The sequence below is a fragment of the Pavona decussata genome, unplaced genomic scaffold (assembly GCF_977016875.1).
Source record: "Pavona decussata unplaced genomic scaffold, jaPavDecu1.1 SCAFFOLD_134, whole genome shotgun sequence".
Lineage (NCBI taxonomy): Eukaryota > Metazoa > Cnidaria > Anthozoa > Scleractinia > Agariciidae > Pavona > Pavona decussata.
Genome location: NW_028145547.1, coordinates 47,435 through 65,577, shown reverse-complemented (window position 1 = coordinate 65,577; position 18,143 = coordinate 47,435). Strand labels below are relative to the sequence as shown.

The window sequence follows — 18,143 nt, the reverse complement described above, 5'->3', positions numbered from 1 at the left end:
GCTTGTGCAGTGACTGCTTGGTGTTCTAGTCTCAACAGATCGCAAATAATTTGCAAAACTATAGTTCACCATCCTTTGTTATTTTGGCTGCTTTTGCTTTACAATTCTCAATCAATGATCTTTTAAAACAAAAATACATCAATTAGCAATACTAGTACTATAGAAAGGAAATACTCCAGGGTCAGTCATTGAAGCTGTTCAAAACACTCCCAGCACGTGGCAGTGTTATCATGTCTCGAGCTCGAATTTTTAAAATCTGTATTGATATTATGATCCAAATATGTTCGGGGTTTTTTACCAATAAATTGTAAATTCACACGAGATTTGTGAAAGGGGAGACCTCTTCCGTTAATTAGTTTTTAAGGTTATTGGGTCTTCCTGTTTTTCTCGTTAATAATTTAAAGATTGAAAACTCTCCATATTACATAAGACACACCTTGGCAAAAGGAATTGGGTTTGTTCCCTTGCTAACAACGAACAGCAAAGATGTTTCTTTACTGGTTAATGTTCTATGGCACGGCTGTTTACGCCGTGATTCGCATTTTAGATCCAGACTTGGAAGCAATCAACTTTGCCAAAGCTTTACGTGGAAAAAAACTCAATGGGAGTGTATTTCAAGAGATATCAGTGGATTCTGAAGTATCTTGCCAATTTGCGTGTGTCAAAGAAACCCGTTGTTTGTCTTACAACTTTGGCTCATTGAACAAAAAAGACAACTTTACCTGCCAGTTAAGCGCATCTGATCGATTTACAAGTCATCAGAACTTGACAGAAGATGATAAAATGCTGTATAGGGGGATACAGGTAAGTTTTCTCTGAAAAACTAAGAGAAAAATATTCAATGTAGCTTTTACCGAAGTCGTGAGCAGGAACTAAATCTCCGTTATTCAGGTGAAGATGTTTCATACATGTGTCGTTTTGAAAGTGCTCTTTCCTATATTTTTCAGAAATTTCTTGACCTAAGCTTTTTCATTACCTCATTAGTAGCTTGTTGTGGCTAGGAAAAAATACCCCTTGAAATTAAAATTCCAAGAAAAGCGAGCTGCAGGGAAATTTAATTCGAGATAAGACTGAATTTCAAATTTGTAAATGAAGAAAATCAATAACGCGAGTATAGAAATCTTGTATCTTATCAAGGAATACTAAGCTTTTTATTTTACAGTCATTTTGTGGGAAATGCATATCGCAAAATGTTGAAAAAATGACTTCTGATAGAGAACTAACTGGATCTGCCAGTTGCATCAAATATTAGTAGCCAAAAGTTTAAATATGCAAAGTAAAAAAGCGCTACCGTCATTCTTTTAAATTGTCCCTTCTCATCAGAGGAAAGAAATCAGAATTTTTGGTATTTAGGATACAAATTAAGCGGCAAAATTTGTAGCCATCTGGGCCCAGTTGTTCGAAGCCCGATTAAGTTAATCCTGGGTTAACGTGAAGTTTGATTCGAGTTTAAGAACACTTCTCTGTAAAAATCTAACAAAGTGGGAAATGAAAATTCTTAACATTCCCCCCCCCCCCCCCCCGCCTCAAATTTGGCATGCAACGAGATCTTCAGGGGAGATGTTCCACAACGCCCTTTATTAACGTCCTTACTTCATTGTTGCCATGGTAACATCAATTGTTTGTTAGCACCGCAAACTCCAATTTTGAACTCAGAAGCTGCTGTGAAAAGTGCCAAATGTAAAACACCATTTCTTCAGTCTGTTAATATACTACAACGTAAGACTTATACCAAAGTTAAAACATTTATTCGACTTTGCAAAATATATGTGGCTTATGGTTTTATCATTTGTAAATAAATTTAACGGTCAATGAAGTAGACAGTGTTTCAGCTATTTTAGTTGATGGGCAAAACAGGCAACATATTTTCTTGAATTTCAAAAAAGTATATCAGTTCTAGAAATGACACTATGTATTGCTAGTTCACAGTAGAAATTGTCATTGATAAATCTGTAAAAATTTCTGCGGGGCCGACTTATTTTATTCCTAGGGCGAATAAGAAAAAAGGCTATAAAAATGGATTTTCCGCATTTTGACATGATAACTGAACGCACCGATTCGCCAGTAGACCGTTAAAAAAGTGAAACGACTTCAATTTAAGAAAATATTATGTACTGATTAAGTTTGTGATAAATCCATCTCTTAATGTATGCTTTTTTAAATAACTTCAAGCAAAGTAAAGCTTACTTTAAGGTTTTGTCCAATTCTCCACGTTTTGACATGAGTTGAAGGAGTCGTTGCTTACTGCAAATCATTCCAACTGAACAAAGGTCCAGCCTTCTGAAACTTTTCTTGCCGCTTGCGAGGCTATCCATCGCCAGTGGTTTTCCGTGCTCTCACTTCATACCATTAATGAACAGCTTTTGGTGTTTCGAAGAAAGACAACATGGACTTCCATTTACGGTGATTTCCCTTTGAAATTTACACTGTAATTCACCATCGTCTGCCATCACCCGCTTTAGAAGAAATAAAATTTACAGTTTTACGGAGGATTGTATGAAAAATGCAAGCAATTCGGCTTTCGCAGAAATTAACTAACTCTTCTAGAAAACAAACTAACGTTATTTAACGCAATTTTTTGAAAAATAATTACATTTAATTTCTTTAAGTCCAGTACCGCATTTTTACTGTAATGAGATTTTATCTCTTTAGATTTATGTTGCCACTGCTACATAATGCTACTGACATTCCCCAGGGACAACGAGCAACGATTACGCATTTTCCATACACAAATATCATCGAATCTTTTCGGGAGGATTTCCACTTTGGGTCACTTCATATGAGCCCGGTCATTAAGCGAGCCTGGCTACCGGACTCATATGAAGTTGAGACATATTTGTCTTGCGCTAACAATGCGTGCAGCAAAAACAAATATAGAAAGGGGAATAGCCACCCATGCCGCCATAGCTTCTAACACCTGCTGTACCACCTGCAAGTCACTAAGCCTCACGAATGTTAAGTTTTAGCATCTGAGTTGATGGGTTAATTTGGCGACCGTAAAGAGATTCGCTTACTCGAATCTGTTTACGGATGCAAAATTAGATTATCAACTCTGTTGATAAAACCAATCATTCGTTTCAACATCCCCACCAACGCAACACCACATTTTCTGTAGAAACTAACCCCTTATCTATTGATTAAGGCTCAGTCGCCTTTTTTAAATATTAAAACAGAGCATCTGTGAGTCTGACAGCACGCCTTGTGGCGACAAAGGAATCTGCATCCCTGAATATTATGAAGACAACTTTCACTGCAAATGTGCCACCGGCTACACAGGGATACCATGTGGTAAGTCAAGACTACGTACGTCCGAAAAGGTTTCCCCTAAAGTCTGCAACATAAGCTGATTGCAGCAGATGACGTGCGAATTGTCATGACTTCTAAACGCTGATTATCGTCATTAAGGATTTTTTAATTTTACACAGGTTCCCAAAAACTAGAAAAAGTAACCGAAATATAAAGAAAACCTGAGTACATAGATACGAAGCTGATCTAAAAATCTGTTACCACAATAGAATGAAAATTTTTTCACGACGAAGCGGCATAAGTCACATCTTTAAAAGATCTATCTGTCAAAATATGGTTGTTATAACAACATCAAGTTTTATTAAAAGTGTGGGCCATGAAAAAATGTACCCAGATAAGTGTTGGAAATACACGTACACTCTTAGCTTAATGTCAATGGATTTAGAGACTGCTTGGAGACAGTTGTGAGACTATTTACGCATTCATGAACTGTGTAGTTTTTGGCAGGTTGTGATTCTACAAAGTTCTGCAACGTTATACAAGCGAATGCGTATTGTTCACTCTCTCTCTGCCTTTGAATAAAAGTTACATGTATCGAGTGCTGGATTCGTTTCGGTGTGTTTTCTGACTGTTGGCACGTCGGTGAGCGAAACTTTTCATAAGTTTGGTGAACATAAAAAACAGTGCAATAATCCCTAAATTTCATGTAATCTTTCAATAATAAAATCCCTACGTTCTTTTTCATTTTCTACGCTCAGTTCCAGAGCCAATTAAAAGCTGCTCCCAGCTTCTTCAAACTGGAATCAATACCAGTGGTGTGTACACCATTATTCCAGACGGCGGCAAACCGATACAAGTGCTGTGTGATATGACCACGGTCGGTGGCGGTTGGACCGTTTTTCAGAGACGTTTGAACCTGTATATTTTTATTTCTCAACTCTTTTCAGCGGTATGCAGTTTTCTACCAAAGATCAAGATAACGACAAAAATAAGGCTTTGTCATGTGCCGAGAGGTACAAAGGCGCTTGGTGGCACAACGCATGTCACAAATCCAACCTTAACGGACAGTACTTTGGCCGACAACATCGCTCAAGAGCTGATGGGATCAATTGGTTTACCTTCAGGGGACATAGTTTTTCCTTGAAACGTGCTGAGATGAAGATAAGACCAAACACTGAATAACATAGAGATATGTTATTAGTGGGAGCATGGTATCGTGGAAAACTAATTTATTCTTGTCACGGAATGCCCTGGCAAAATAGGGAAAATGTCGCGCACGAGTAAATTAAAAATAGTTACCAGTATCCGGAACTGAAATGGAAGAAGTAATTTTGGAGGCTCTCATGTCCTCTCTCCATTCCTTGTTTTCAATTCGTAACTGAATTTACCGTCCTTATTCGCCAACTCAATAAAAAAGATGAAAAACACCACAATAAAAATTCCAAGGAGTGAGTTAGTTATCTCTGCAAGTGAATTCTTCGGCTGCCTAAACAGCGTTCACCAGTGACAATTATACAGCGCGGTCTAGGGTGCGGTGCATCACTGACACTTCTGCTACCACACAGGTGAGGACTCAGGACTTGTTTGACCTGTAGAGGAATACTCGCTGTACACCTGATAGCTCTGCTCGCTGTGTCTGTCGTACCCTCTGCACATTGGATCACTAATCTCCTTTAAACGCATCAGCATCTCGCTATTTATCATGTCCAATTCTTCAGTTTTTGACTGAACAACTATAAAATGAAAGTTTTTGAGCCCTCTAGCTTTTTTCAGTATATTCTTAGGGCATATCCATTGCTCTCCGAGCTAGCTATACTTTACCTCTGATTGTGGTACACTACAAATTAAGTTATAAATTATCACCCTTACGAGCATCATGCTATTTCAGTTTACTATAATAATATGCACTTGCACATCTCTCACACCTCCATGTAAACCACATGTTAAAATTTAACGTGGCTACTTATTCAATTGACGTCTAACATTTTACTCTACATCTACATCTATTTAAAATACTGCGCAACAGCCTATTCAGCAACACTACGAAGGCATCATGCAAGCGTGCATTGAAAACAATAATAAAAAAATTAATAAGTAAAACTAAACACGGTTTTAGAATTAGAGTATCATGCCCGATCGAGTGGCTGCTTCGTATGGCCTGGATCTTCGTTTTAAGCTGAACCAATATACATCAAAAGTAACCGACGAGGGAAAAGAGAACGCGAACGAATTAAAGTGACGGTGGTAAATTTAAAACAGAATTCAAGTTTATTAAATATTCTTTGAAGGCAGGTTTGATGTAACAGCAATTAAATAAGAGTCTAGAATGTTTGTTATTCATTTCATACTTTTCATACTTTTCAAACATCAACAGACATTCCTTTATGTACTATGCAAGCAACTTGCTCGTAGTCAGAATGAAGCGGATACTTCATTGTGTTTGAGCTAGACAATTTATATTTGAACGTAATTGCAAAGAGTGCGCATAAATAAGCGTAACTTTATTGTAGTTAATTGCTTCCATTAAAATGCAAGTGTTGTCAGATCAAACCCCTTCATATCTTCAGTTGATCTTGTGTTTCAGTGATATCAAGATTCATCCACCTCACCCAAATGGACGCCTACAAAAGCAACAACAGCAACCGGCAACAATTTTCTTATATATATGTGTGCACACTTTTACAATATTAGTTACCCCCAATTAGCGGGCTTATTCAAGGTGAGTAACAGTAAAGGATACTAATACAGTGCTCAAAAATTTTTTTTTGTCTGTATATATTTAGTTCCACCCCAAACATATTTTTTTTATTGCAACACACATACAAAGAAGCCGCTTACAAAACAATATGTCCACTACTCACTACTTATTTTATAATACTTATACTACTTACAGTTCAATGCAATACTTGCGCTTCAAACAATACGACACTTATGCTATCTACAACACTTACACTACTTGCAATACAATACCAACACTACTTACAGTACGATTCTTTTAATACTTATAATAGAATATTGGTACTTACAGTACAATTTTTTTAAATGGTTACATATACAGTACTACGACTATTTACGACATCAAAGCAAATGAACAGTAACGATGACATCAACTTGTTTCCAGATAAATTTCCTTTAAACTTCCTAAAGTTTCATGCCGTTTGCTGAAATATTAAAAAAGTTATTCAGGTTCAAAGTTGCCGTGAGCGGAATCTCCCCCCCCTCCGGGCTAGATAGGGTTAATAGACTGTACTAATAGTTTGTTTAATTAAATTTTGGTTTCGTTTTATCACGTTAATTTGCTGACCAAATAGTATGGACAAGATTTTCTTGCAACTTTTCGGACAACAAATGTTGCTTTGCATGTTGAGATTGATTGTTTTCCGTATTAGCACCTTAACGTGCAACAAGTTTCATGTTGCAAAAAGTAGAAGCTGCGTCTACTTTCTGCAAAACGAATATTTGTTGCACGCGGAGGTGTTGATAAGGGCAACAAACAATCTCAACTTTCAATGAAACAGTTGTTGCGCGACAAGTTGAAAGACAATGGCGTTCATTCCGTTTAACAAAAACAACAACAACCCACTTTCAGATTTTGCCACAAATATAAAGTATACGAAGAAAAACATAAAAATCAACTTAATTAGGGAAGAAAACTACCCGTGAAAGGTTAAATAGAGCAAAGGCTTAGACCGCAGTTATTTACTGTACGCAACTTACACTGGACGTAAGCAGTTGCGAAAAGAAAACCTGTGATAGTCGGCATTCGAACATATGAGCTCTGCGATGCCGGTACAGTGCTCTATCAACTGAGCTATCAAGTCAACTGGGAGGTCGTTATATCGTGAGTTCGTGATTTACTCGTGAAGCGTGAAGGGTGACTAAGTCAATATTAATTTATGAAACATGTATTTGAACAGCGGGTGAAAGATTAAATAGAAGAAAGACCCTCGGAGTTATTTACGCAACTTAAACCTATCTAGACCGGAGAGGTGCCCTCGACGACTTTGAACATAAATAACTTTTTTAATATTTGCTCAAACGCCATAAACTCTCAGGACTTTTAAGTAAATTTATGCTGGAAAGTGTGATGTGGTATGTTATTGTTCATTTACTTTAACGTTTCTATGGCAACCATGTATTGACAGGCACTTTTTTCAGATAATGGAAAATCACTTTTTAAAATGAAGAAAAATTACTTTTCTTACGTAACTTTTGCGATTTTATCTCATGTTCGTGTTCCTTTATTAGTTTTAATCACTTTTTGCTTAATTTTGGCGCTTTCCTGAAGTTTTGGGGAAATCCAGAAATCCAAGATGGCGGATCCAAGTTGGCCGCCATTTGGTAATCATGACGTAATTATCTCGTCATATGACGTCATCCCTTCCGTTCTGGAATCTATCCTCCAAGCCTCCTTGTCATAGCTTCTATAGTTGCGAAGTTATAGAGGAGAGGGGGGAAGGGGGGGGGGGGGGGAATCTGCAAGAACGGATAAATTCATGACTCATATATTCATTACTTGCATGGTTCTGTACCTCCAAGGAGATCAGTCAAACTATACAGTCAGCTACGCTAACTAGTTACATGATAAGATTCGCCTAACGTTTTCTTGTGTTGCACAACGTCAGAGAGTACCAGTGGTTCTGACAAGAGAAGTGATTTATAAGGCAAGCAAAAAAACGCTATTAAACTGGTAGCAAGAAATCGGTAAAAACAATCAGCCAGGTTAATAACCATCATTGTGAACTAAGTAACAACTAAACCATCCTTAGCTTTATAACAACAGTAATTCATCCGCTGTAAGGATGGTTCGTTCTCATTCAGTGTTTGGTCTTATCTTCATCTCAGCACGTTTCAAGGAAAAACTATGTCCCCTGAAGGTAAACCAATTGATCCCATCAGCTCTTGAGCGATGTTGTCGGCCAAAGTACTGTCCGTTAAGGTTGGATTTGTGACATGCGTTGTGCCACCAAGCGCCTTTGTACCTCTCGGCACATGACAAAGCCTTATTTTTGTCGTTATCTTGATCTTTGGTAGAAAACTGCATACCGCTGAAAAGAGTTGAGAAATAAAAATAGAAAACTTTTAAAATAGAACTATCGAAGTTGTGACAGTCACGTTTTGGCCTTCTAGGAAAGAAAGAGAGTAGCTATCCAGACGAGGTCTGTGATTGGAGAACGAAACAATAGGTCATTGGTTGGGAACAATGGATCCCCGCAGAAAACAATGGGAGCTAAAGTACTAGGGGAAAAATGAAAATAGAGGTCTGGAAGAGGTGCTGTACTATCCTCTGATTTAGACGACACAAAACTAATTTGCTGGGGGACAAACAAAATCTTTACACTCTGACAATTCACATAATAATGATGAAGATTGATTGATTACTGTCATGACGTTTGCTGTCATCACAAAACCTAAATGTGCTTAATTTTATGGCATAAATTAAGAGTGGTGTTGTGATCAAGATGTCAAAAAGTATTGACGCCAATCGCTTTAGCTAAACCACACACACACACGTATGTATTATAGAAAAGATCAGCTTGCAGATCAGCTTGTAGATCTGAGAGTTGATCTGGAAGACTTTGATGGGAACATCACTTACGCCGAATACACAACTTTTAAGGTGGCAGACAAGGGGGGATCATTACCGGCTATTGATTGGAGGATACAGTGGCACGGCTGGTGATTCAATGATATCGCGGCACAAGTAAGATAAACAATCCAATTAAGTTGATATTGAATGTTAAACATTTGATTTTACTCTAGAGTCTATTTATTATTTAATGAAGACTCTGCTTAAACTAGCTTCTTATTAGCTAAATCAGATGCTCCAGTATAAACAAATAAATAAATAAATAAATAAATAAATAAAAAATCAACTCTTCATCTGTTTAAAAAGTTCCTGTTAATAAGTGAAGTATTAATTGAAACTTCGAATTTTTTGTTCGACTACTGGCAAAAGCAAATTAGTTTCTTGTTATCTTATATAAGGGTTGAAAAGTGACTTTCGCAAGGTCTATTTTAATCTATACGTTTATTTCTCTCCTCTTTTCGGCGGTACGCAGTTTTCTACCAAAGATCAAGATTACAACAATGCCGGTGGATCATGTGCTGCTGTGTACAAGGGCGCTTGGTGGTACAACGCATGTCACAGGTCCAATCTTAACGGACGGTACCTTGGCGGACGGCATGACTCATTTGCTGATGGGATCAATTGGTATACCTTAAGAGGACATTACTATTCCTTGAAACGTGTTGAGATGAAGATGAGACCGAACACTGAATGAGAACGAACCATCCTTACATGGTCAAAATTTGTGTTACTTAGTCTACAATAATTTGGATAGTGTTCTTGTGAATTAATTCAGTATCAGTAGTTCTGTTACTCTAAGAAAATGAAAGTCTCTTCTTGTAGACGGTTTTGCCAAGGCCTTCTCGACGGTTAGAAGTGGAAAAACCGGCTTTATTCACCTGACTGGTCGTTGTTTGTTATCGATTTCTCGTTACAAGTGAAGTCGTTCGTGTGAATCAAATCGTTTGAAATTACCATCAGAAACTCTCAGACGTTGAATCGTAAACACATTTATAACACAGCATAAAATTTTGGGATCAGTTGCTTCATGTAGCTAATAAGTAGTTTGTATTCTGTAAGAGTAGTTGCCTAGCGAGGCTGAGTTTATAGGTCGACTGGTTATTCTCGGAAAAACAGACCCAAATAAGGAATATAGCAGGATAACGTAAAGAATTCATTCCTTCTAGGCTTGACTTCAACAGTAGGTCAGCTTGGCTATGACTCAGCCAGACAAATTTAAACTTACAATTTCAAGTTTCAAGTTTATTAATCTTTGTAGAACTTAAATACAGTTGAAAATAACACTGGACCCGCAAAAAACATTTGCTAATCAAGGCGGATAGTGTAGAATTATTTACCTAATTACACAGCGAATTTATATAAATATGAATAAGATATCTGATTTACGGTAGTTTTAGAATGAAAGAAAACGTGTAAATAAATTAATATTAATTATAGCATAAATGAAAAACAAAAACAGTAATCCAGGGTAATTAAACGAGCGAGTCAACTTACAGTTGATGAGTGTGAGAGTAGTATGAGCTGGACAAAGAAAGTACACGTGCCATATATATAGAAGATTCTTGGGGTTTCAACAACTCAGAATCGCCCAGCCTCTTTCTCAGGTGTTCTGGAAGGGCCCGTTTCTCTAAGGGCCATCCTCATTTTATAATGATGGCGTGATTTTCGTAAGGAGAGATTCAGTTTGTGTTGATTTTAAAAGCGTTAACAATTAAGTTTTATACGGGCAACATCTTCCTCCAACTTGTAACGCAACAAAGGTTGACCGTACTACCATCTCCGCAAGCAACACGCACATTTCATGTTGGAAAAAGTAAAGAAGACGCCGCGTCATTTCTTTCTACTTTGTGCACAGAGGTACACATGCAATGTAATATTTGTTGCGAGACAAATTGAAAGGAAATGTTCCCTGTATTACTTGGCCTTTACATGTAACAGTGTTTGGCAACTCTGAACTAAAAATTTGCACCAATTGATAAACAAAGAAAATTAGACGATAAATTGTATTTGACAAAAATACGTCGCGGGCCCAGTTGAGTGGTCGGCGCTATCTAGCCAGGCCCTTGATTTACTAATTCAGCTGTAAGTTCCATGATTCAAATGCACACTTGTAAATTTTTCTTATTATGAATTCTCAAGAAACAAAGCTGGTTGCAAAGCATACTGACACTTATGTGTGAGCCTGTACTCAGTAAACAGTGTTACGTTAAAGACGGTTTTAAGTGAATTTAATTTTGCACTCCTTTCGTTGTTGTTTATGGTTTCAGTAGTTTGCGGCCACATCAAGAGTTTGTACTATAATATTAATGGGCAATATCATGCTCTTAATGCTAGAGAAATGCATTTATGTATGTTATTATTTTTTCGTGCTATTGTGTTGAGATTTTCAGTAGAATGAAAAGCGCCCATAGTCAGTTTATTTCTTTTAAAGTTTTTTCAGTTGTTGGTTTATATGTTGCTGAGCTGACAATGATGTATGATGTATTAAATGCATTTCTTTATTGTATTTTAGTTGCTTACTGTGTATATATAGTTACATGCATTGCTCACCCTACAATCTAAGGGTAGCAGAGTTCGCCATCCCCAGACTCAAGTGCAGGAAATATTGCAAACATTCGCTAACCTATCTGGGACCTAAGTTGTGGAACAGGCTAACCGGCGAAATTAGGACCCTACCATACCATCAATGAGTAGTTTTAAATATCGTATTCGTAAATGTGATTTAAGTACGATGGTAGAAGATGAACAATTGCTCGAACTGCATTATTTGTAACTCATAACACAACGAGTCTTAGGTTTTTAAAAGTTTTTATTGGTTGATGATTGATGATGAGTGTTTTAATAATTTATTAGTTGATAGGTAGTATAGGCTTCTAATTGTATTATTAAGTGTCCCCATTTATTAGAGGGGTATTTCTCCTCGGCTAGCTACTTTTGACACGGTAATAAAGTCTTTGATTGATTGATTTTTGCAGACTATCTATGACATATTAGGCGATTTATTCCATTTATTTCATGTTTTAAGCTGACCTCAGATTTATTGGGTTGCTTTGTGCAATGCAATCGAATTTGAATTGGATAAATAAATAAAAGAGAAAGCCGTGATATCCGGAATTTTTAAAAACTACATCTTGGATACTATAATTCCAAAGTTTTGATTGACTCATAACGGCCATACGATATCAATAATCTTCTTGTTACGTTCTTGTTGGTTTTCGCAACAATGAAATCAGCAAGATCAAGCAATACGTTTCGGTTAGTTTATAATAAAAAGGTTATTGAACTATATACCAAAGGAAGTCAATCGATTGCAATCGATATCGGAAATCAATTTGTTACAATCGATATCAAACGCCGATTACTACTGATTGATATCGGTAATCGATAACAATCGAAATCACTGAAAAAAATTATTGATTATTGCTATGAATTGGCAAAAAACGACAAATGATTACCCATCTTGCAATAACTGGCAGCTTTGTTGTTTTGAACATATACACACCTCTTTCTGAACTGAAAACACAAAACGCTCAATTTGTTGTTGTTTGCTACAAGGGAATGCTTCATAGCGATACTACATCGAAACAACAGGGTTTCCAACGGATTCAAATGCCATAAACAGCGCTGATGCAAGTATAGATAAGATCCACAATGTTCCTGTAAAGTTTTTTTGTCCCTAGTAGTTTGTTGATAGTTGTAAAACTCTCGCAATCATGACTTGTTGTCAAGAAAGTCACATAACTTGACACTGAGTTAGCTACATGTGAATTGTAAATCACGGCCTATAAGTTTCTAAAGTGATTTCCGTCAGAGCTTTGGTGGTACCTTTAAGGAATTGAAGCAAAAAATATGAGAAGAATTAGAAGTTAATGCCTGATTGCAGTCAATTGATTTGGTACCTCTTAGGGGTAAAAACTTGTTCAGACCACGCCTGCAAAACAGAAATCTGGTACCTTCAAGTAGGGTTTTTTTTCAACATTTCTGACGATCACCCCCGTCACTTTTATATGGTCCCCCCCCCCCCCCCGGGGGGAATGATCTCCCATAAGAGACTGCCAATGCAAAATCCTTCTCTCACTGTCAAACAGAATTTATGTCACAACATTGAGCACTCATTGTCTGCGTCAGCTTGCTATTATTTTGGCAATTATCTTGCTATGCAGATTGAGTGACCAAATATAAAATAAGATCAGAGACAAGTAATTGTTGACAGAATTATTGTGTCAACGATTTTCAGTACAAAATGTAAAAACACGAACATTGCCTCTGATAACAGTTGATAGTAATAAATACCAATTGTTGAATCAATCGTTATCCATTTTTATACTTGTAGGTAATCGGTACTAATTCAATTTCAATTTCCATCTATTTCAATCCAAATCAATCGAAGAGTGGACACCTTTTTGTTACTGGATAAACAAGAGCTACAAAAGGACTACTGTGTTTATACTAACACCTGGTTTTTTGCCCCAGTTTAAATAATTGTTTGAGAGAATTAAGACTCATCAAATATGGTGCCATGACAGATACAAAGTTGAAATTTATAAAAAAGGTTGTTAAACAATTACTTGATTCTATGGCAAATCCAGCTGGAAAATTAAAACAAAATTTCACCTCCAGGGCCTTGTAGCCCCCCCCCCCCCCCCCTCCCCTCTCCCACTAGATATGCCGCTCCCCATGACAGCCACTTGGTGCTTTTATGACAGTGATTTCTAGCAGCCGCATTCAATCATTCTTTTATTAATTTGAATGCCTAAATATCTGCATCCATACTTAGAATCTCTACTGATCAATTTGTTACTTTACCGCAATTTTTATCAACTCAAGTATGGGGTGGTGGGAGTGTGTGTGCGCGAGGGTGTGGGGTGGGGGTTATTTTATGGTGAAAGTACAATCATCAACTATTATTATCACCTCCTTCTTCCCAAGTGAGTGCCTGAGGATTAAGCGGGAAATTAAAGTGGAGTTACACATGACAGTTTGTTTCTCTCAAACAGGGACCCTGCTTAGTTTTTGAACACCCCATGAAGACAGTGATCTTGTTATTATAGCCAGCCCTTTTTTGAGGGCATGTCACATGCTCAGGATTTTGTTAGCTTCTAAAACGAAAACATTCCATTGTACAAATACAATAAGATAACTAGAAAAATTTCACTGTCGCTTATCACAACAGATGTTCTTTTTTGCTGTACAAGATACAACCATTAAATTGCTTCTGGTGTTACAATTTAAGTATTGTGAAACAACTTCGTAGCTTTATTTTGGGTATGACAAAAAAGGTAAGCAAAAATTTCTTTTTCCAAATTTTTAGTCTGAGGATTTTGCATTAAACACTGATCGATTTTTGATGTTTGTATCAAGGCTGATTATTGGTAAGTAGCTGAGTGTTTTTGTTGCCCCTGAAAGCTTCCCTTATGCCCCTCTTACACCATGCCGTGTATTACTTGCGACATGGATGTGAAACTTCTGATCAACAAACCTCATAATACTGGCATTAAGGTAAGTAAACATGATTTTTAATTTGCGCATGTGGATACTCATAATTTGTATCACTTGTGAAGAGAACTTTCTGTCAGAAGCTGAACATGAACTTGACCCTGCTTTCATAAGAATGACTTTGAGGTTGGCAAATTTTCACTGATCACTCCCTCTCCGAAACAAACTCACTGCAAAAGAGCATTCCTTATCTCAGTTAAATGTACTTGACATAACGTAATGGCCTTTTTTTCTCTAAAATGACCTAACTCAACGTAAGCCAATTTTAATTTTAAAAAGTTTCCAGTCACTATAACTACTGTACTGTGCAATGCTCCTCCAAAAATATCAGACTGTTGCATGATAGTTTATACAAAGCTGAAGTTGATCTTAAGAAAAGTGAAGGTCATAAACTTTAAGTTTGGATTAGCTAGGCACAAGCATTAATGGTTGTACTACATAATGTATACAATGGCAGTTAGTTGTGAGAATTAACAGACACCAGTCTTGCTCTTCTTTCAACTTCCATCTTTTTCACGCGATTCCACATCTCTGGCGTCAGAGTGCTTTGCCCATAGCTCAGAGACATCAGACGTGACATCTGCAGTTAGAGATGAAAATCCTCTGCGGTCATGTTGCTATGATCTTGCTGCCTACTCTTCTCAGAATCATTCTGAAGAACTTCTTGCATCTCGGATGACAAAGAGTACTCAGCCAGTCGTGCCACACCCAGAAAGGCTTGCATTCGCTCCATGGTATCTGGAGAGATACTGCCAAGAACTCTCCCTGCTGGCTGGGGTGCATTGCACTGCCTGAGGACCACATGGCAATCTGATGGAAGCAGAGACTTCCCTTCTGACAGAATCAACACCAGAAGATTGGTGGTAAACTCTGCTTTGTAATAATTGAAGTCATACTCCAGTTTCTGCCATGAGATGACATTCCCCAGAGCTGTTACATTCCTTACACCATTTCCATCAAGTTGCCCAGCTTCTAAAGCCGTCTCATCCACAATCAAGTTTGAACTTTCTGATAACTGCAGGATGCTGCTTTTCAGTCGGTTTGCTGTATAGTCCATCTTTGGAATAAAGCTCAAAGTGTTCATGTTGTTCAGTGTCATGGACAAGAAGTGACACTTGAGTACAAGTTGCTCAACTAGTTTGTGCACCTCTTGAGGAAATGACTGTGATAGTGGACACCCACTGACATTTAGTGCAAACTTCCCAACTGGCATAATTCCTGCCCAGTTGTACACTGATGAAACCAAGTGAAGGAGGACGTACTCTGCAGCCAGCACATCACCATATGCAACCTGTGTCAGGAAGGACAGCAATTCCCCTCTCACCTCAGCAAACTGCCCCATGAGGTGTGTGGTCAACTCCCCTTTGATGTTATAAGGGACACATAGGTTGGAGTGAGTCAAATGACGAAACGTCAAGCAATGGAGTCGCGGGACAAGTGATAATGGAGGATGGTGGACAGCTTGCTCTTCTGGGGTGATTAGGTCATCCGGAGCAGGGACCATTGAGTCAGGTGCATCTTCCATGTTCTGGTCAGCAAACATTGCAAGCCCAGGGTCAACAGAGAGGACGCCAATGAACTCAACCATGTCGTTAACCTTAAACTTGCTCTCTTGATCATAGAAATGAACCGAGCAGGCTGGACCACTCTCATTAGGAAGTGGGAAATTAAGATCAGCTCCTAATGGGGTAACATTACTGTCACCTGCTGAGGACAAGAGAGGCCCCAAAATTACTTCTTCCATTTCAGCTCCTGATACTGGTAACTGTAATAAACGTGCAACGAGACTTCACACGCATTCTTAATATATAAAGACCTTTTAACAATCTGACCTTTTAGAATTTGAAAATGATGAGCGAGTCATCGAAACGTCATTCAAAATTTTTATCGTTGATTTTTATTCTTAAATGTTTATCGAAAGCGTCTTTTATTAGAAGAATAAATTAGTTACCCTTTTACTACATAAATTCTAAAGTCAAGCAGGAGTCCATTACCACAAGCAATGGTCAGTTTGCCGGTTTGTTATGCTTCAAACATTTTCCAGATTTTCCGGCATCGACTTAATTTGACAAGTACGATTATGTCAACATCTTCTCCAAATGCAAAACTTTCATCGGTCGTAAACTTTTCCATTAGTCCGATCATAGTCATTCATCAAGTTTTGAAAAGTGGAGAATATCAATTAGAAGATATATCATCTGAATATATGTACTAGTTTTAATCAAAACAAATAAATAACCCTTGAGGCTTTCCCGAGAAAAATAATTTCACGGATAATGACCGTACATCTCAGTAAAGGATGGTTACTCACGGCCAAGGGTACGAGTTTCTGTTTAAGTTATTTTCACTGCCAAAACCAAAATACCTATAAGTAAAGGTTGAGATATGCATAGGCAAGTGAAAATAAACGATAAAACCGAACAACGTTTCGGTGTCGTCATGACGCCATTATCAAGTTCGAAGTAATTGAAATAAAGTCAATGTCAGATGTTAGAAAAAGTTCACCTCAACAAAATTAACATAATATCTGAATTTATTATTCAACACATTGTGATACTGCCCAAATACGGTCATGGTGAACTCAATATACGTCGTCCGCACATAACAGACATTCTGCGATATACGTAGTTTTCGTGCGGTCGGGGAGAAAAATGACAGAGCGTTTTGAAAAGGTAACGACCTCGCTAGAACACCAAACTATTAATAACGTTGTTTTATACTGAACACAAAGAAGGCAACCAAGTTTGTTGTTGAGAATTGTAATGGTTAGTGCAAAGACTTTCAGTGCTTAACTTTCTGTTTATGAACTGGCAAATTACAGTTCAGCAGAGACGTTTGATATATTTTTCGCTAGACTTTTGGATTGTCCCGTATTCTATCAAAGGCTCAGAAATTGCAAACAGCACCTGTATTTTCTTAGATTGGTTCTCGCAACCGTTAAACAGAGATTTCGACTCGTGTTGGAGGGATGGAGAAAACCACCTGAGAAAGTCCGAGCTCGTACTGAAGTGCCTCGACAAATTTTAGCTTTCTGCCAGACAAAAAGATAGACGGAGTACAAAGCAATAACTCTCAGAAGCATTAGAGCCGCCTGAAAAAACATTAAGTATCTTAACAAATCCAGAGTTCTTGCAAGCAACAAGGCACAAGATGCGTTTGTGAAAACACTGAGGAAAGATCGTGAAATTCCTTGCGTAGTAAACAAAGAAACACTCACCCGAGAAATCGTTGAAAAGCTTTTCCAGTCTATCCAGCTCGGCCTGGCTGACACAACAAATCCTTCCCAGCTTCAAAATACTGTTTAGTTTTAGCTTTTGAGGCCACAAATTTGTGGAAAATTTGCCAGAGTGATTGGCGCACTAGACGAGTACTCAATTTTTAATTTGATGCAAAACGCTCTCGATTTCAAACTTGAACAAAGCTGCCGCTTTCATTCATGTCGGTCCGCGCGCGGGAACTATGTTACAAGTTTCTTTTTTTGACAAATAGAGATCGCCTCCAGCTTTTCTGCTATAAACCTCTGCTTTGTTATCAGTCAGTGTTGAATAATAAAACAAGTATCCTGCTCAATCTTGCGGAATATCGCCTGAATTTAGCCATAATTGTTAATTTAATGTCACGCAAATAGTTTTGCTTGAATTGAGTCCAATTGGACATTATAAACGAAGATGGTGTTAACTCTCTAATTAGCAACGGCCCCATTTCGTAAACTAAGCAATCGAACTTATTCATGCAGTTCTTAAGGACAGAAAAATATCTGTCAAGGTCTTTAGGGACATTACGGTGTTTGTTCTATTGGCAAGCATCTTCT

The 18,143-nt window shown here is 37.7% G+C and overlaps 1 protein-coding gene and 1 pseudogene across 1 annotated transcript; one reads left to right on the top strand and one right to left on the bottom strand.

Annotated features, from left to right (window-relative positions):
* Nucleotides 1-439: 439 nt before the first annotated feature.
* LOC146467560 (microfibril-associated glycoprotein 4-like) lies at nt 440-10,652 on the top strand. The gene is made up of 4 exons (XM_085125633.1): nt 440-804; nt 3,174-3,288; nt 4,011-4,259; nt 9,235-10,652. Exons 1-4 carry the CDS (start codon nt 487-489, stop codon nt 9,528-9,530), a joined length of 978 nt encoding a protein of 325 aa, XP_084981759.1. The 5' UTR covers nt 440-486; the 3' UTR covers nt 9,531-10,652.
* Nucleotides 10,653-13,985: 3,333 nt separating this feature from the next.
* Nucleotides 13,986-16,076, bottom strand: LOC146467559 (mini-chromosome maintenance complex-binding protein pseudogene; annotated as a pseudogene).
* Between the last annotated feature and the right edge of the window lie 2,067 nt (nt 16,077-18,143).

Excerpts from the sequence above, each read along its gene's own strand:
- LOC146467560 (XM_085125633.1), top strand. The coding sequence starts at position 487 with ATGTTTCTTTACTGGTTAATGTTCTATGGCACGGCTGTTTACGCCGTG. Across the intron at positions 805-3,173 it reads TGCTGTATAGGGGGATACAG|AGCATCTGTGAGTCTGACAG; the intron begins GTAAGTTTTCTC and ends ATATTAAAACAG. Across the intron at positions 3,289-4,010 it reads CTACACAGGGATACCATGTG|AGCCAATTAAAAGCTGCTCC; the intron begins GTAAGTCAAGAC and ends GCTCAGTTCCAG.